The sequence below is a fragment of the Bison bison genome, unplaced genomic scaffold (genome assembly GCF_000754665.1).
Source record: "Bison bison bison isolate TAMUID 2011002044 unplaced genomic scaffold, Bison_UMD1.0 scf7180017864535, whole genome shotgun sequence".
NCBI lineage: Eukaryota > Metazoa > Chordata > Mammalia > Artiodactyla > Bovidae > Bison > Bison bison.
Window position 1 is genome coordinate 7,071,407 of NW_011495084.1, and position 21,027 is coordinate 7,092,433.

General features: G+C 37.4%; 1 protein-coding gene across 2 annotated transcripts in view; it reads right to left on the minus strand.

Annotated features, from left to right (window-relative positions):
- RASSF9 (Ras association (RalGDS/AF-6) domain family (N-terminal) member 9) overlaps nucleotides 1-4,348 on the minus strand; it is a 36,638-nt gene extending 32,290 nt beyond the window's left edge. Inside the window, exon 1 of one of the 2 annotated variants that reach the window (XM_010832040.1) lies at nucleotides 4,046-4,348. In XM_010832040.1, coding sequence (XP_010830342.1) covers nucleotides 4,046-4,092 — 47 coding nt within the window. In that variant the 5' untranslated portion in view covers nucleotides 4,093-4,348. Of the gene's footprint in view, nucleotides 1-2,206; nucleotides 2,315-4,045 lie in introns of those variants that run through there. The other variant, XM_010832041.1, reaches the window with a different exon arrangement.
- Between the last annotated feature and the right edge of the window lie 16,679 nt (nucleotides 4,349-21,027).

A 21,027-nucleotide genomic window follows, 5' to 3' on the forward strand; every position in this document is an offset into this window, starting at 1 on the left:
AAGAGCTAGACACGACTGAAGTGACCTAGTACAATACAAAGATAAGCACACTCACAGATGGAACTTCTGTGAGTACCTAAATATGTTAATAATCTAAATTCAATCATTGAATGTCCATTTGAATACCAATGAATTCACACTTCATTATTTGCTTCTCTGGATTTTCTATGAGAAACAAAAGCCGCCTAGCGACTTTTTAAAAACATTTTCATAAACTTGAATTGTTCATTGAAAAGAAAATATCTAGACTCTCCAACATTTTTATTCTTTATGTGAACAAAAAGTTGCATAAGAAGGTAATCCTCAATCTTTGGGATTCAATCACAGGACATTCTAATTATTACAGAAACAAAGTAAACAATCCACTTCCTGAGACCAAAGGGTTTTCTGAAAAGTGTACTCTTCTGTTAAATATTATAACGATCAGAAAGTTGTAAAACAATTATTCTGATTTAAGCATAAAGATTTTAGATTGGCTCCATTTCTTTTAAATATTTACATGAAAGTTAGAAATGAAAAGCATAAAATGTTTATGTGTCCAAATAAAATTGCTTTGTGACCAAGCATTATCCTCAGTATTCCTGAAGACTATTTTCCAGTTTTTTGAATTGACTAATTCTTAACATTTAGAAAATATGTTCTGGTAGGGCAGGATTAGCTTAGTGTTCAAATCCATATAATTTTTTTGTCCATCTCCCTGGTTTTTGGATTGCATCAATTGTCAACCAATCCTTTACAGAGTATTCACATTTATATACTACCAGGTGATATCAGATGATGACGAGAGAATAGAATGTTGCCGTGTTTTTTTTTACTTGAGTACAAGTAACAATTTTAGTTTATAAAACTACATAAACAACTGTACAATATAAGTCCATCACATGTCGGGCACTGTCCTGAGAATTAGAACCAATGGGGACTAGACAATGGTGATAGCTGGTGATGGACAGGCAAGCCTGGCGTGCTGCAGTCCATGGGGCCGCAAAGAGTCGGACATGACTGAGCGACTGAACCGACAGATATGGCTCTACCCTCCTCAACATTTACAGGGCATGTTTTCTAAAAGTTTTTATGCTTCATACTTTGAAGCTTCATTTGTTTTTCATCTGTCTTTAAGACTCTCAAATATCCATGTATTATGAGACTACTGGCAGAACTACCTTAAGAGGTTAAATCTTGGGTGATTAAATATCATTCTATTAATAAGAGTGAACAAAACTGAAAAGAGAGAGAACAGGATGCACTGGGACGACCCAGAGGGATGGTATGGGGAGGGAGGAGGGAGGAGGGTTCAGGATGGGGAGCACATGTATACCTGTGATGGATTCATTTTGATATTTGGCAAAACTAATACAATTATGTAAAGTTTAAAAATAAAATTAAATTAAAAAAAAAAGAAAACTTCAATAAACTTTCTTCAAATTTTATGATCTCAAAATGCTAATATTCCCTCCAAAAATCCTCATTTCCGTACTGACAAAGATACAATAATCCTTTAACTGCATACATTTTATATCACAGTGTATACAAATACATTGTTCAAATTCTTCCTTTACTTTTTACAAGGAATTTTATACTATGTACTTAAAGAATGCATTGGCTGTTATCAGATAACTGTTTTATCATCAAAGAATGAATCGATCAAAGGATGAATCACCTGTCATTTAAGGAAAGTTATTTGGTTTCTATGTTTTGGAGTATAATTATTTAAATCATTATAGAACTCGGGAACTGAAATTGATAAACTTAATCCTGTAACTAAATTTCACTTGTAGTTTTACCTTTGAGAATATGGAAAAACAAAACAGACAAAACAACAACAAAAAATCTCATCTATAGCAAAACTAAACCTTGAAGAAAACAAATATACATTAATTCTCTTTCAACACACCACGTGGCTTATTTACCTACTTAGTTGGAAATACCCACAGTTTTACATCCCAAGTCACCTCTGGGTTTAAGTGTTTCTTAAGGATTGGAAAAACACAAATCTTTAATAACATAGTTATTACAGTCGTTACAGACTACTACCACTTTCACCAAAACACATGTTCATAATGAAGCATCACCTTCGATTACTTCAATACCATTCCACTTTCTCAGAGCAACTTAAAATACTATTAAGCTTCCCCATCTTTCATTGTCTGCTTCCACTTTTTCATAATTTTGCATAGAAAAGGTCATATTAAAATGTTTGTATACTCACCTCCATGAACAAAAGCCAATTGTACGGGTAGATGTTGAAGAGTCAATTTGAGGCAACGGAAGTAGACATGGGAGGGAAACTCCCAGGGGTGTACCCAGATTTGTTGTACGGTTATTTGGCATACCAATGACAGAATTCTTGAGTTATTTAAAACACACATACAAATACAAAACAACTCTGATCTACAGGGGTGCTATTCAGAAAGATCACTATACCGAAAACATAACTTGTTTTATAATACCATGAACTTTCCCAAAGTAATCTTTTATATATCTTTACAGCATTAAACAAACACACTTCAGAAATAATGGTACTGAAATACCCTTCAAAAAGCAGTAAGGATTTTCTTTTGGCAAAGGGAGTTGTTTGAAATAATTTTTAATGCATCGGCAGTACTAAAATACAAGCTTATTTTTGATAACTATCACTACCACATTTTTAAAGACTACTCTGGTAGCTCAGACAGTAAAATTCTGCCTGCATGCTGTGCGGGAGACCTGGGTTTGATGCCTGGGTTGGGAAGATCCCCTGGAGGAGGGAATGGCTACTCACTCCAGTATTCTTATCTGGAGAATTCCATGGACAGAGGAGCCTGGCGGGTTACAGTCCATGGGGTCACAAAGAGTCGGACACTGAGTGACTAATACTTTCACTTTCTTTAAGATACATTTAACATATACATAGTCTCACTAACGATAAGAAATATTTGTGATATATATTCAAATTATTAGAAAATAAAACATATTTAGAAAGTTTGATAGTACTGATTATTGCTGCTTTCATTTCTTAATTTAGTCAACTAATTCATAAAGACACTTGGAAAGAGATAATGACAGTGTTTTTCAAGTAGACATTCAGGCCCAAATTAAAGTCTAGAGATTGACTTTAAAGTTGTACCACTATAATGCATGCAGACCCTCTAAAATAATCGTATCATTTCCTGCCATGTAATTATACGCTTTCAAATTTATACTACGTAAATTATGACAAGTACAAACAAGTGTGTTTGAGAGAAAAGTTGTGGAAAAGCCCTTGTGTCAAAATATTTTAAAAAAGTAAAGCCCCTCTCTACAGTTACCCTCACATTTTTTTTAGGCATAAAAATGTGGTATTTGAGTTAATAAAATATTTAATAGGACTGACACACACATAAATACATTTCAAGAAAAATTTGCATGTATGTGAAATACATTTATTTACACTATGGGCATTACTGGCTTGAAAAATGGTAAATCAAATCAAATAGTAATAATAAGGATTAAGGAGGACAGCTGTTTGAATCCTTTTTAGTGCCTAAAATCACCTAAATTTCTCAAAGATTTTCGAAAGAATGAGTTCACAAAAAGTTTCTCTACCGAGAATTTTCACTTTGGGAACTTTCCAGGTTTCAAGAATGCCCCACTCAAAGGGGAGCCAAAGCATTGTTTCCAGACTGTATCAGCAGTTCTGGTTTCTTTCTAATTAGTAGGTAATAAATTGTAGTTCTATCTTCATCTAATACACTAAAATCCTGTCTGACACAAAAGAAAACTTGCCATTCCACTCCTATCAAATAAGCAAGGCAACAAGCACAAAGAGCAGGATGCTAGTGGTGGAGCCAGCAGTGGCCAAAGGAAGAAAAAAGGGAGTTAAAAACATCATTTTTATTTTCAGAGATCCTTCAACTGCGGTCACTGCAGTCACTGTGACTGAACAATATCCTTACCAGTGGAGTGCAAATACAATACCTAACTCTCCAGGACTTTATTCCCCCAAGAGCATTTTAAATCAGAATCTAACTACCACAGAACACATACTTTCACACAGAAGCTTCTGAACACACACACGCTGAACTTTTACCTGTTTTTAGGCCGAGTCTTTAGCAAGTTTCTTCCAAAGGGAGCCATGGTCCGCCAGGCCAGCGAACAGCAAGGATGATATCTTAAAGTTCTCGGGGGAGAGAGTGGGGGTGGGATGGGGGGGTTGGATTTGTAGGGTGGAGGGAGGAGAACTGGGGGCTTCCTCTTCACCTCCTCAGATGCTCCTGGTTTCTTAGCTCATTAGTAGCCGCCTAAAGAGAGCGGCTGAAAGTTGTGCAACTGCTGCTTAACTTTGAACTGCGGGATTGTTGTGACTGCTGCACCTTTGGAGACCTGCCCAGCTTCAGCCTCCAAGAAGGCGTTTGGAGGCAGGAAAAGGAAAAAAAAAAGAGAGAGAGAGAGCTAGAGAGAGGAAGGGAGGGGGACTGTATTGTGTTCTGTAGTTATTTGCAGACTTGCTAAACTTTAAAGAACTCCCAACCCCACAGGCATGATAATACCCACGAATGGGAATTTCACTAGATTTGGAAACCCCCCCTCCCCCGCTGTCCACACCCAACCACACAAGGTGTAGTGAACACATACAAAAGATTTAAAAGTAAATATCCCCCACCTCCCAGCCAGCTCCAGTCTGTGAAAAGTAATCTGACCGAGGCCAGCAGGAGTGAGGGTCAAGAATTCTTTGCCTAGCGATTCGCCACAAAAATCCCTGCCTGGGGTTTCAGGCTTAGAGGAGCGAAGCTGGAGGCTGGGTCCTGGTGGACTCGAAGACCACCTCGGAATCTGAGCCCCCCGAGTTCAGGAGGTTAAGAGGTTCCCAGCTCCTCCGCCCTTCCAGTTCATCTTTCAAAAGTTGGAGGACCTGAAGGACCAAAGGGCTTCAGGGCTGAAAGATCGCAGCACTGGCACAGGAACCAGCCAGGGTTTGGGGTCTCGACCCCGCCCCATCTTTGTCATTGACTAGCCCTTTTAGAGTTGAAGGAAGAGCCAAGTGCCTGCTCTCACCCCAGGACGAGTAAATTGAGATAGGACGCGCCGGGCGGCCTTTTGGGACCGGAAGTGTGTAGTGCTGGTCTAGGGGCTTGGGGGCATCTCCCGGTCCCACGTAGGCTCGAACCCGGGACCCCGGCAACCCGCGGGTGCGGGGTGGGCGGAGCTCGCCTGCGCGGAGACACCGTGAGAAACAAAGCGCTGTCCAGGGGCGAGGCCCTGCAGAATTTTCCCAAGACATTTTTTTATCAGATTTCATTTCCACCCCTCTCCTCCGACTCCCCTCTCGTCTGCCACATCCTCGCGCCACCTCCTGCCCGCCCCCAGCCCCGCCGCTCTTCTGATCTTTGCTTGGAGGAAGGGAGGGGAAAAGAAAATCAAAGGACTGTGGCTTCAATCTGAGTAACACTTCAGGCTAGTGGATCTCTAGCCCTCAGCGAAGGACATGAAAGGCTTTTACTTTCTTTGGGAGCACACTTCTGACCCTCAACAAAAGCACACCGAAAAAAGGGTGATCTCAAAGTTTTCTATTATTTTTATATGCACTGATTTGTACAGAATTCTAGAGAGCTCAAAAAACTCATCTTTCCAAAATTTATCATAATTCTTACCTAGTCCTCTGTGCTGTATATATATACATATATATGTATTTTATATAGCACTATTATTTAAAATTTATTATTTGTAATTGTACATAAATATTACAAGCCACATATATATCCCTAATTGTTATGTTAGCTCATTTATTGGAATAGCCAGTGCTTTAATTCCGTTCAGTTCAGTTCAGTCAGTCATGTCCAACTCTTTGTGACCCCATGGATTGAAGCACTGATAGGCTTCCCTTACCTTTTATCTACTCTTGGAAGATAGGACAATTTTTAAAAAATACAGTCATCTTTTAAATGCATCTGTGGCAATGATGCCAGAGAAAATCTTTAAAATACTAAAAGTAGTAAGTATTAATGACATATTTTGTTTTATATGTTTATATATATACATATTAATTTATACCTGTATGGGGCTTCCCAGGTGGCTCAGTGATAAAGAATCTGCCAGCCAAGCAGGAGACTCAGGTTTAATCCCTGGGAAATGGCAACTCACTCCAGTAGTCATGCTTGGGAAATCCCACGGACAGAGGAGCTTGGCAGGCTGCAGTCCATGGGATCGCAAAGAGTCAGAAAGGACTTAGCAACTAAACCACCACCACCACCATACACATGTATGTGTGTATATATGTATATATACATATACACGTACACACTTTACATGCAACATAAATAAAACAATCTTGGATATAATTCAGTTTCAGTCCTTGACTTTATTTTACAAGCACATCCCCCCAAAATGGTACTATCATGGAAACTTGCTCAGTTATTCTAAGTTGTTCAAAATAGAATCCCCTAAAGCTATGCTGTTCACTTATTAACAATGGCTGCAGCCAAGTTGGAAAGAATTTTGCATTTACAAATATCCCTGCGTTTCCTGTAGTTTCAGTCCTCGACCCTTATTAACATTATTTATATATGTAGTTTTCATATAAAACAATTTTTAATAGAGCAGTTTAATGGAACAAGAGGAAACAACATTATATCTTTATTAACATAATCATGTTGAGTTTCAAGTTAGCACAAATGAACCTCATTTAGGATGTAATTATTCCTCACATAAAATATTCTATTAATACTATTTATGACAAGCTCTTTGATGTATGAGAATTAAACACAAAGGATTAATATCCCTCAGATATTAAAAGCTGAAAGGAGTCAAAAACATGGTCACTTTTATCTAAATAGAAATGCAAGTGAACAATAATTTGAAAGAAAATAACAAAACTATGTTTTAAAAAAACAGCTATTAACCAGATATTATGTAGATAAATTGAAATGAGATTTTATTTTTCATCTACCAAAATGCCTGATTTTTAAAATGATAATGCTCAACTCTGTCAGTTGATGGTCAGAGTATTCTATTCTACATGAATAGTACAGATGGTTATATCCCTTATAAAAATGAATTTGGCTATGTACATCAATAACCTTTAAAATATTTGAACTCTTTTATCCAAGTTTTTTCTCATAAGAATTTTTCTTAAGGAAATATTCAATTTCATAAAAAGGCTTATGCTTATTAATGCTCTGTTGAGAACTAAATAAAAAATTACACATGAAGTGTTGACACAGTATTAGACAAGGAACTGGGTACTTTTCTTTATTAGGTAGAAGGTAGTATAAAAATTATCTAATATTGAAAATAAGGCAAACTAATGACTTCATGGCCTTTCAGTGATATAGTGGAACTTTTTTCTAACAGTTCCTCTCAAAGACCATCCAGTTCCCTTGAAAAGTGAGATTTTTTGAACTTACTATTTACTACTGATTAGGCCCAAACTCTGTGAAATAAGGGCTTAAGTTGTATAAAAAAAAAGAAACAGAAGAAAATAAAGATGCAAGTAGAAAGATAACGCAAAAGATTATAGTTTTATTGCTCTGTGAGACATCAACCAATCTTACATCTAACTGAGAACTATTTCAGCCTTCTTTCTTTAATTCATTAACTGTTAATATATATGGCAGTCTTTCCTATCTGCTTTTGGACTGGCTTTACAATTCTGTTGAATTCTTCATTAATACGTTAATCATTGACACTTGCACACTATATATTAATATTTGTATGAGATTCATACAGTTCAGGTTTTTGAATAATATACTTTAGAAAAACTCTGAACATGCATCTGTCCTTTTCTGAACCAATGGAAAATCTTCTTAGCAAAAATTTGGTTAACTTCCTATACAATCCCTATCTTTATTAAAAGATAAAATGTGTAAAATGTGTTTTGATGGTAGAAAATAGAATCTTCCTTCAATCATAGTTAAGTATACAGCTCAGCCAAAATAAATAAAAATAGTATATTTCCTTATATATTTAAATTAAGATGAAAATCAACAAGAAAGATACACATCAGACTTGATAGAAGAATGAATGTTCTCCTGAATCATATGAATGCTATTGAATCTGTGGTTAAGCTGTTATCAGAAGCTAAATAGTGTCAAAACAGGTATTCTGATAGAAAGGCCTGTTTTAGAAGGAGGTATAACAAGATATATGTATGAATTTGGGGTCCAGTTTATTCAGAGCCTCTCTTCATATTAAGAAGGTTTTTTTTTTTTTTTTTTTTTGGCTACACCATGCAGGATCTTAGTTCCCTAACCAGGGATCTAACCTGTGTTCCCTGAAGTAGAAGCATGCAGTCCTAACCAATGGACCACCAAGGAATTCCCTAGGGAGTCTTTTTTAAATTGAATTTTCCCAGTTTTATTGAGATACAATGGACATATATCACTGTATAAGTTTAAGGGGAATGGCATAATTGTTTGACTGACATGTATTGTGAAGTGATTACTACAATAGGTTTAACCAGCATCCATTTCATAGGTACAATAAAAAGAGAAAACAAAAAAAGAAAAAAAAAAATTTCTTGTGAGAACTCTCAGAATTTACTCTCTTCAAGTTAGTATATCTTTTGAAAATGAAAGTGTTAATCGCTCAGTCGTGTCTGACTCTTTGGGACCCCATGGAGTGTAGACCACTAGGCTCCTCTGTCCATGGGATTCTCCAGGCAAGAATACTGAAGTGGGTTGCCATTCCCTTCTCCAGGAGCTCTTCTCGATCCAGGGATCAAACCTAGAACACCTGCATGCAGGCAGATTCTTTACCATCTGAGCCACCAGCCCAATGTACTTATACACCAGTGTTAACTATAGTTATCATGCTGTTCGTTGTATCCCCAACACTTATTTATCTTGTAACTAGAAGTTTGTACCACCTGCCTCCAATTCCCCCTCCCTCAACCCTGTCTACACTTCTGCTGACCTTTTTATTATATGAATTTGGCTGACTTTTAGCTTTAGCAGTGTTACTTCATTACAAGGATAGTAGATACGAGTATAGCCTTCCCAGGCGGCACTAGTGGTAAAGAACCTGCCTGCTAATGCAGGAGACATAAGAGATGTGGATTCAGTACCCAAATCAAGAAGATCCCCTGGAGGAGGGCTTTGCAACCCACTCCAATATTCTTGCCTGGAGAATCCCTTGGACAGAGGAGCCTGGTGGGCTACCGTCCATGTGGTCATGTGAATGAGCGGCTAATCACTCCACTCCATATGGTAATCTGTGAAGAAATAGCATACTATATGTTATTATATTTTACTAAATATAACAGCTTATTATAATCAATTAGTTTAGTGATTTACTGAAAACACCATTTTCAATTAAGAGAAAAATAATAAGACAGAGAGAGCTTCTCAGGTGGTGCTAGTGATAAAGAATACACTTGCCAATTCAGGAGATGTAAGAGACTCAGATCTGATCCCTGGGTTAGGAAGATCCCTTGGGGGAGAGCGCAGAAATCCACTGTGGTTTTCTTGCCTGGAGAGTCCCATGGACAGAGGACACTGGCAGACTACAGTCCATGGGGTCGCAAAGGTGGACACAACTGAAGTGAGTTAGCACAGCACAGCAAGACAGAGAACCTGTTTTATTTGGACAATGAAGAACTCAGAGATAATTAATACTAGCCAGAAGAGTGGAATCCAAACTTGGATGAGAATCTCTGGGCAATCAAGATGCAGCAAAAGGGCACCATGTGGAACAGAGCTGTTTAAAGCAAAAGGTAGAAAATCTAAAAAAATGTGAGTGGAAGATGTGGTTAAATGAAATTCCAGAGCTATTATCACTGTTATTATTATTCCAATAAGTGTCTATCTTCTGAAGTTCTTTCCTCTCTTAAGGGTGCTCATGGAAGTAGAAAGCATGTCTAAAAAGGGGAATGGATGTACTTTTTCTCACAGAATCTTTTAAATAATGGATGTGTTATGGGTTATGAAATAACCTCTCTAAAAGTTTGAGCAAGGAAGAAATAGCAATCTTGAATGGTTGAGGAAAAGCCCAGAAGCACAAGTTCATTTCAGTTCCAGGATTCTACAGTGGCAATGCTCTTTTGATTCTCCCAAAAGAAAAATTTTAGAATGGCACTTTGAAGCTTTTGAAGATTTAACATAAACACATGTCTAGTTAGTCATACAGCTTCAATAGGTGGCTTCAAGCTTTTAATTGATTAAACAGTATTTGAAAAGCTGGCTTGTTGGGTGTTGGCCAGATACCTGTGTCCTAAATAAAAGGCCAAATTTCTTCCCTTAACAGCCATGGCTATTATTAACCCTAAATGAGATAAAGTGACAAATCCACATAAGGAAGGCTGTTCCTAGAAATTGATCAACTTCAATGATTATGTTGTGAAGCACAGATACTTTAATAAAATAAAATGAGTATATATGAATATATAAGCATCCTCAAATATACATTCACCTGTTATATGAAATAATAGAATTATAACATTATGTTATAACAATAGAATTCAATAATAATAGAATTATAACCTTTGTGCTTTACACAAAGCATTTATATGCTTGATCCCAGTATGTTCAGCAGAAGAGAAAATACTGTTTTAGTTTTATAAATAAGGAAAACTGAAGTGTAGAGCCATGTGATGGTTTAACTATTATTCAAGACAAAGAACAAAATGTGGAGGCAAAGATGACTTTAGTATAGGTAAGAAGCATAGCTCTACCCTCTACTTCAAATCTCTCATTATGTAAATGAAGAAGACGAGACTCAGATATAAATGCACTTGCTCAAAAAAATGTGTTAACATGAAGTAGAACCAAGAACAGACTTTGTTGGCTATATTAACAACTCAAATACAGCTTTTTGATTAACATTAAAATAGAACAAAATAAAAATAATCAGCCTAAATAGCATAATTAAAAACACAGCCCTTAGAATTCATCTGTGCAAGGGCTCATTTTACTACTTAAGTGCAGAGAAGAGTAGATTTCCAAGTTTAATGCAGTAGTAGGCTTTCAACACAGTTCTTCCAATTCAGTATTCTTGTAAAATTATATAACTGTATGTCCTTAATCTATTTTTCAAGCATTTAAATAACCAGTTCAAATCTCATAGACCTAAATAACCTCTATTTCATAGTTAATAAAGAAGGAAAACTATTTTAATTCAGTGAAAGAAATTTTTATGAACTCATGAAGCACTAAGAGTTTTTGCTGCAAAAATTATATGTCTTATAGAGACATGTGATGTGTTTATTATGAGAAACTTACTATTCAAGTTTTAATATGCCAGAAACTAACAATTTTAACATTCAAAACTCTCCTTTAGAAAATATAATATGGAATGAATAAGAGAAGGTGATACAATATGTTTCCCGTAAGGAAATTAAACACTACTTTAGGTAGTTCAAGATAAGTGAGGTTTGATGCAGCAAATTGGTTACAAAGGTGTTGGAAAGAATGGAGAACTATAAGCTGAATACCAGGAAGTTGCTACCATGATTGTACTGAAACCCATGAGCTAGCACCAGATTCTCAGCTTCTGGAGAAACTTCATCAACTTCTTCCACTTCTGTTTTAACTATTCCCGGTGAAAATCCTGAAGTGTGCATTCCAATAGCACTGGGTCAGTATTTGCAAATCTCTCAGCTTCTCCAACTTTCCAAATTCTGCCTGCATTTCTCAATGTTAAAACTTAAGAGAAAGTTGGCACTGAAGCCACTAGCTTGGCAAGTTCAGTTCAATAACTCAGTCGTGTCTGACATGACTGAGCTTGGCAAAGCATCTCATAAATATAGTTTGCAGACTTCTAACCCTGTTGATGTGGGGAAATAAGAGAATGATATGGAATTAAGAACATCATACACAATTTGACATTTGGTAAATAGTATTTCAGTGTAGAGCCGCCAGGAAGATTTCAGGGACAAAAGACATGCTTTCTGTGTATGAACTAAATGAGTGAAAAAAAAAAAATTCTAGAACATGGTCCAAAGGGCCTGAGTAAACAGTCAGACTGTTGGTATGGCCCATCTTATGACTGATGTAAATAGAAAATCATACAGTGAGTGCTCAAGATTTGGTTCATACTGTTAATGGAAGCTCCCAGTCAACATTCCCTTCTCTAAGAAAAGGGTCAAATGTTCTAAGAGAGAGAACTATTGTCAGGTAATATAATTTTCTAACTAATTTCAAATAGAATCCATACTTAATGTGACTATTATGAAAATTAGTATAGTAACAGAGATAACATTCAAAGTACATTATACCTGATTAATAGTCAGTTCCATAAACCTGCAGTCCCTCCCACTCTGAGTGTGTATGTTCAGCTCAGTTCAGTTGTTCAGTCGTGTCCAACTTTTTGGGAACCCATGAACTGCAGCATGCCAGGCCTCCCTATTCATTACCAACTCCAGGACTTTACTCAAACTTATGTCCATTGAGTCAGTGATGCCATCCAACCATCTCATTCTCTGTCGTTCCCTTCTCCTCCTACCCTCAATCTTTCCCAGCATTCGGGTCTTTGCAAATGGGTCAGTTCTTCTCATCACGTGGCCACAGTAATGGAGTTTCAGCTTCAGCATCAGTCCTTCCAATAAATATTCAGGACTGATTTCCTTTAGGATGGTCTGGATGGATCTCCTTGCAGTCCAAGGGACTCTCAAGAGTCTTCTCCAACACCACAGTTCAAAAGCATCAGCTCTTCGGCGCTCAGATATCTTTATAATCCAACTCTCACATCCATACCTGACTACTGGAAAAACCATAGCTTTGATTAGATGGACTTTTGTTAGCAAAGTAATGTCTCTGCTTTTTACTATGCTGCCTAGGTTGGTCATAACTTTTCTTCCAAGGGGCAAGCATCTTTTAATTTCATGGCTGCAGTCACCATCTGTAGTGAATTTGGAGCCCAAGAAAATAAAAGTCTGTCACTGTTTCCATTATTTCCCCATCTATTTCCTATGAAGTGATGGGACCAGATGCCATGATCTTCGTTTTCTGAATGTTGAGTTTTAGGCCAACTTTTTCACTCTCCTCTTTCACTTTCATCAAGAGGCTCTTTAGTTCTTCTTCGCTTTCTGCCATAAGGGTGGTGTCATCTGCACATCTGAGGTTATTGATATGTTTCTTGGCAATCTTGATTCCAGCCTGTGCTTCATCCAGCCCAGCATTTCTCATGATGTACTCTGCATATAAGTTAAACTAGCAGGGTGACAATATACAGCCTTGATGTACTCCTTTCCCTATTTGGAACCAGTCTGTAGTTCCATGTCCAGTTCTAACTGTTGCTTCCTGACCTGCATACAGGTCTCTTAAGAGGCAGGTCAGGTGGTCTGGTATTCCCATCTCTTTCAGAATTTTCCACAGTTCATTGTGATCCAAAGCCTTTGGCATAATCAATAAAGCAGAAGTAGATGTTTTTTTGGAACTCTATTGCTTTTTAAATGATCCAACAGATGTTGGCAATTTATCTCTGGTTCTTCTGCCTTTTCTAAATCCAGCTTGAACATCTGAGAGTTCATGGTTCACATACTGTTGAAGCTTGGCTTGGAGAATTATGAGCATCACTTTGCTAGTGTGTGAGATGAGTGCAATTGTGTGGTAGTTTGAGCATTTTTTGGCATTCCTTTTCTTTGGGATTGGAATGAAAACCAACATTTTCCAGTCCTGTGGCCAATGCTGAGTTTTCCAAATTTGCTGGCATATTTAATGCAGCACTTTCACAGCATCATCTTTTAGGATTTGAGATAGCTCAACTGGAATCTGGAATTCCACCCACTAGCTTTGTTCGTAGTGATGCTTTCTAAAGCCCACTTGACTTCACATTCCAGGATGTCTGGCTCTAGGTGAGTGATCACAGCATCGTGATTATCTGGGTTGTGAAGATCTACTTTTGTACAGGTCTTCTGTGTATTCTTGCTACCTCTTCTTAATATCTTCTGCTTTTGTTAGGTCCATACCATTCTGTCCTTTATTGAGCCCATCTTTGCACGAAATGTTCCCTTGGTATCTCTAATTTTTTTTGAAGAGATCGCTTGTCTTTCCCATTCTATTGTTTTCCTCTATTTCCTTTGATTGTTCACTGAGGAAGGCTTTCTTATCTCTCCTTGCTCTTCTTTGGAATTCTGCATTCAAATGTGTATATCTTTCCTTTTCTCCTTTGCCTTTTACTTTTCTTCCTTCCACAGCTGTTTGTAAGGCCTCCTCAGACAACCATTTTGCCTTCTAGCATTTCTTTTTCCTGGGGATGATGTTGATCACTGCCTCCTGTACAATGTATGACTCAGGCTCAAATTATCCTGTTGGATGGATTGTTCTTGGACAGAACTGGGGTCACTTCTTCTCTTCTCACTTCCTCAACCACTCACACATGAAATTGATAGAATTATTACTAGTGAAAAATTAAAGTTGGTTGTCAACCTTCAGGTTTGACTAAGTTATAGTTATTATTAGTAAACATTTAAAAGGAGTTAACTTTTATATGTTGAAGATGAGGAATAATTAGACTATTCTTCAATCAGAGCATTTAAAAATGTTACAAAGGGCAATCATCTATTGATTTAAGATTCTTGGATTGCCTCAAGTATTCAGTTCAGTTCAGTCACTCAGTCATGTCCGACTATTTGCAACCCCATGAATCGCAGCACGCCAGGCCTCCCTGTCTATCACCAACTCCCGGAGTTCACCCAGACTCACGTCCATCGAGTCAGTGATGCCATCCAGCCATCTCATCCTCTGTCGTCCCCTTCTCCTCCTGCCCCCAATCCCTCCCAGCATCAGAGTCTTTTCCAATGAGTCAACTCTTTGCATGAGGTGGCCAAAGTACTGGAGTTTCAGCTTTAGCATCATTCCTTCCAAAGAAATCCCAGGGCTGATCTCCTTCAGAATGGACTGGTTGGATCTCCTTGCAGTCCCAGGGACTCTCAAGAGTCTTCTCCAACACCACAGTTTAATTTAAAGCATCAATTCTTCGGCGCTCAACCTTCTTCACAGTCCAACTCTCACATCCATACATGTCCACAGGAAAAACCATAGCCTTGGCTAGACAAACTTTTGTTGGCAAAGTAATGTCTCTGCTTTTGAATATGCTATCTAGGTTGGTCATAACTTTCCTTCCAAGGAGTAAGCGTCTTTTAATTTCATGTCTGCAGTATTACTTATAGCCAAAATTAAAGCCTTGAATCTGGTTTTCTTCTTTGAAATACATTTTGTGAATGAAAAATTCAAATTAATTTGTGGTAATTTGCAGAGAATTTTAGAGAATGGCAAATTTTGATGATTTTTTAACAAAGGTTAAAAACAGTTAAATTATTAGTGTTAAAAAGATACAAGCATAATCTTATACATTTGCTAATTAGTATTTCTTCTCATTTATGTTTGGTTCATGTTTAACAAGCACATTGGCTTAAGGCTATTAAGTTCTTTGACAGAATAAATGTTTATTAGACTACTAGAGTATGCAAAGCACTGAATTAAAAGTCTGCTCTTAAAAGGTGAGAAGGCACTGTTCTAGTTTTCAAAAAGTTTGAGTTGAATGTGAAAAGCAATGGTAATATAAAACATTATCCCTTGAATTAAGCTGTGCATAAAACACAGTGGTGTTATGGGGGAGAAGCAATTAAATCTATTAAGGCAAGTTAGAGGAAAATCATAATAGCTCTGAGAACTAGGTATTATTATTTCTATTTTATGAATGTTTGCAACAATAATAATTTAAAATTATAATCACTTACGTGATCTTTGGAAAATTTTCCTCATATGATACTTAATAGATGTGTTATTAAGTACATTTGGGATTGTTTCCTTTTTTAAACTTAGTAAAGATTTTGTGAATGTAATTTTAGTTCACCACACTAAAGAAAGATTGCTATCTTTCTTTATGATGTGTAGAATGTACTAGCCTCATATGTGTCATAGCACTAATATCCATTGTTATGGACAGAACTGTGTCCTCCCCGAATTAATAAACTGAAGCTCTAACCCCCAGTGTGACTGTATTTGAACAGACAATATTTGGGGACTCACCTAAATGAGGTTAAGTGAGATAAGTGTGGAGTGCTGCTCCCACAGGGCTGGTGTCCTTATAAGAAGAGGAAGAGGCACCAGCACTTTCTCTCACTGTAGGCATAGAGAAGAAGGTCATTAGGACACAGAGAGAAGACAGAAGACAGTTTATGAGCCAGGATGAACATCCTCATCAGAAGCTAAATTTGCCAGCACCTTGGTTTTGAGTTTCTAGCTCCCACAACTCTGAAAAAATGAATTTCTGTCACTTAAGTAACCCAGTTTGTGATATTTTGTTATGACAGTCCAAGCAGACGAATATACCAATAATATGAAGCAGATACATTTGGACTAATCTTTCTTGGGGAAGAACAAACCAGAACCTTTTGTCCCAGAGAAAATATCCCTTTTGAACCTGTTGTCCCTCCTTTAATATTCCTTGTGTTCTTGGAGAAGAGGTGGGGCAGTTTGCACTTTGATCTGGGAGCCTCCTGAGAAGTGCAGGGGTCTCAGTCCACATCTTCAATTAATATTAAAGGACTTCTCAGTGAATAAAGGTGCCATTCTGGACCAAAAATATACCAGGGCTGCCAAGGGTGATTCAAGGTCAACTTGAAAGAAGTTTTCAGGTTGTGTCTTTCTCACTAGTGTTCTATCAGAAAACTCTAAGCCTGTGAGGGAAGACTTATTCTGGAAAACTCTCAAAGTAGCCACCATAGACTTTCCAATTCTACCTATGTTTGTTAGGGTAGGTTAGGAAGAAACGTGTGACCTTCCAAGTTGCCTTTTGTGCACTTGCTTTTTAGGGCAGTGGACACAGATCTGACTTTGTGTTTCCAGTTTTTGAGACTGAAACCTTGTGAGAGCGATAGGGACAAGGGCAGTTAAAAATCTAGAAAAAGTTCACATTTGCAAAATTTCCTTCCCAGTATTTGCTGTGAGCAGGATTGCTTTGTTTTTCCAAAGAAGGAAGAAAGTAAAGGAGAGAGGAAGAGGTGATACTAGATTTCCTCATAAATATAGGCATTTACTCAGGTGATTGATGGGAGAGATATGTTTTTAAAATGTGACTCTGTTGCTACTCCAAACTTGTGGCTTACAATTTGTAGATTCTCAGATGCAGCAGAGTCCTAAAACCTATGACTTAAAAAAAAAATGGTCATGTTTGTAAACAGAAAATTCATAGAAAGATTAGAGATATCCAGTGTTGAAGTGTTAAAAATATTTCCACAGGTTCTTTGATGCTCCCTCCTTCAATAAGATGAAGCTTAATTCTCCTCCCCTTGTGTGTTGACAGGTCTTAGAGACACACTTAATAGCCGTAGGTTTGACTTAATGACTTTCTTCTAACAAATAATGGCAGAAGAGACCATATGGCTGATTTATTATAAAAGGATATAACTCGGGAACAGCCAGAAGGAAGAGACATCCAAGGCAGGGTACGGGGACAGGACGCAGAGCTTCCACGCCCTTTCAGAGTGCTCCATTCTCCTCCTAGTTCTAAATCCAGGTGCACTCTGAACCCCATCCTTTTAAAATCTTATGGAGGTGTTGTTACATAGGCATGATTGATTTAATCATTTGCTATTTGTGATTGAACTCAACCTCCAGCCCCTCTCCCCTCCCTGGAGTCGATAGGGGGCAGGGGAATGACAAGTGCAACCCTCTAATCAAATGGTTGGTTCTCCTGGCAACCAGACCCCTATCCAAAATTCACATAAAAAAGACAGACATCGTTATCATTCTCACTTAGTAAATTCCAAGGGTTTTAGGACCTCTGTGCCAGAAATGGGGATGAAAATCAAATATATATTTCTTATTATCCCATCCAAAATTCACCTCATTTACATAAAAAGACAGACATCTTTATCATTCTCATTTAGTAAATTCCAAGGGTTTTACAACCTCTGTACCAGAAATGGGCATGAAAATCGAATAACTATTTCTTATTATAAATCACAATATTACACAATATTATATGGTTAAATAACTATTATTATCATACTTACTAGATACCAGAGAAATGCTAAATAGAACAACAAAGTCAAGTAACTTTTTCAACATTACATTGGCCAAATTTTAAAAATAATATTTACCAGGGTATACACTTTTTGTAGGTATTCAATCAAAATGATCTGTTTGGGAAATAATTTTCCAGTGTACACTCTATAAAAATGTAAAGTATACATATCTTTGATTCAGTGGTTCTGCTTCTAAAAATCTAACCTAAAAAGTATTTGTAAGTGTCCAAATGGTGCACTATTGTATCATTGTGTGCAATAGTGAAAAACAAATTATGTAATGAACATACTATATGTTAGCACTTTCCTTAATTCTTTTGAGAGTCTATGCGGTAAGCTCAGTTTTTACATGATTCAGTTCAGTTCAGTTCAGTAGCTCAGTCATGTCCGACTCTTTGCAACCCCATAGACTGTGGCACGCCAGGCCTCCCTGTCCATCACCAACTCCTGGAGTTTACTAAAACTCATGTCCATTGAGTCTGTGATGCCATCCAACGATCTCATCCTCTGTCGTCCCCTTCTCCTCCTGCCCTCAGTCTTTCCCAGCATCAGGGTCTTTTCAAATGAGTCAGTTCTTCGCACCAGGTGGCCAAAGTATTAGAGTTTCAGCTTCAACATTTATATAATTATGTCACAGATAAGGGAGACTAGAATGTACACAAGTGAAATAACTTCCTTGAGGTCACAAAGCTACTGAACAGCAGGACAGAGAAGCAAAGCTATGTTCTTACCAATTACGATAGGCTGCCTCTCATAAAAAGAAGCATTTTGAATACAGTTTAATAAGAAAGTATTTAAATAAATAGCGTACTCCAATTTTAGACAACTCATTAAAAATAGTGTTAGATCTATATACAGTTTGATGAAATAAGAAATGATTTCCTTCAAGCTAAGCTACATATCAAGGATTGCTAAGGAAAGTACCTGAAAGTTGTTAACAGCTGATGCTAATGAATACAGTGCCCTGCACAGCTCTAGCATATTGGAGCTATGTGGAATATGAGTCCATTGGAGCTATGCTGTATGTGACTCTGTATTGCCCTGTGGCAAAGCAGTTGAGAACTTGAGCCTTTGAGCCAGATACCATGTTGAATGCCAACTCTACCATTTGCTAGGTGCTCAATCTTTCTGTGAGATAGGGATTATAATTGTATGTACCACTTCAAAATACTGTGAGAAAATAATGGCTGAATAAATATTAGCTATTATTACTGTGCAAGCCAAGTATTAGATTACCAGAGCCTGGTGCCAGAAACCATTCTTATCATTTAGCAATCTTTGTGCTGATTTCATTCTCGCAAAACAACTCTTGATTATAATAGACTTGTATCAAATGAAAGAATGTTTTGGTCTGAGGGTGTGGCAGCAGACTTTGAGGGCAACCCACTCCAGTGTTCTTGCCTGGAGAATCCCAGGGACGGGGGAGCCTGGTGGGCTGCCGTCTATGGGGTCGCACAGAGTCGGACACGACTGAAGCGACTTAGCAGCAGCAGCAGAGAACTCAGTATATATTAAGAAATTGCTCTTTCAGAGTAAATTGCTGTTTACTCTCCAGTGAGTTCAGTTATCATGAATTAAGTTGTCTAGGATTTGATTATATCTAAAACTAAGACATGGTTAGTTTTCTGGATCCTAAATCATGGCGAATTCACTAATATAGATACTAACCAAAGAGAACTCTTGGTATCTAGGCAGTTGAAATGTTCTATTTTTTTCCCACTGTGATATTTTTCTTTCAGGCTTTCTTCTCTTAAAATTGAAATAAAAAATTATGTCTCTCTTCCTCATTGTTTAATTCCTAATCTTTAACCCAGTGCTTGACAAAAAGTCACTGTTCAATAAATATAAATGGAATGAATTAATTTAAAATGAATCAACAATTAACAAACAATTTTCTTTGCATGAGGTGGTTTGTTGCCATTTACCTTGTTTCAATTGAAGCGTTACTTGAGAGAATGATTTCTCGTTCATTGACGGTCCCTTTTAGTTGAGTTCCAAGTATTGAGTATTTTGCTGTGTCTTTTACAATTGGAGCAGGAATTGGAGAGTGGAAAATGAGGAGTGGAAGAAAAGAAAAAAAATGAGCTATTTGAGAGAACATCTTTCATTCCTTTGTGGGTAAGAGTTTGCGATAATGATTTATATACACAGCCAGTCCTGGCCACAGAAGAATACTGAATGTCAGGTTTATCTTCCTGCCATAAAAAAATGAACAAAATAGAATGAAATATATGAAACCCCTTTTTAAGCTTTGGAAAAAAACATAGCATATAACCGTAATTCATGAAAGAAGGATAACTCCAGAACTGAGTCCCACATTCCCTTCGATTTTCTACCCGGGCACATTCAAACTGCTGCCTAAGAATGAAGAACTCCCAGAGAAGAGAGCAAAGCTGCTGGTCAAAGAAAACAGTGATTCTATTTTGTTGCTGCTAAAGCTGCTATATTCCATGGCATAGGCTAGCAGAGATGAGGGAGAGGCACAGAGAAGGAGCCTCAGAAGTATGCATAGTGGCCCCTCCAGATATCCAACTAAACAAATTCATGGCAATGTCCTGCAAGACTTGACTCCACAAACAGGCACTCAGTAATTGCTCAGAAAATGAGAGCAGAGATTCTGGAAGTAGCCCAGTATTGGAAGAAATTGGGTTTCCAAACTGCTAGAGAGAAGACTCTTCAGAAAGGCCATCCTTGGAGAATAAGGACCGTGCCTGAGCTCAGCCTTAGCATCATTTGGGAATTTGTTGGAAATGCTGATTCTGTGACTCCAACCTGGTCTACATAATAAGGACTTTTCAGGGTGGGATCCAGCACTCTGTGGATCAGAAAGAAAACCTGCGAGTAAATTAAAAAATGTTTTTAAATGAATGGTAGTGAAAATACACTTTAATAGGAATTAGTGAGAAACAGCTAAAACCATGATCTGATAAAACAATTTATATGTTTAAATGTTTATATTGGGGAAGAAAAAGAATAGCTTTGAAATTAATGTTCTAAACCTAACCTTAAAAAGATAAAGAAGGAAGAATAATTTAAGCCAAAAGTAAGAAAAAGGAAATAGGAGTAAAGGTAAGTCTGAAAATCAGTAAAATAAAGATCAAATGATG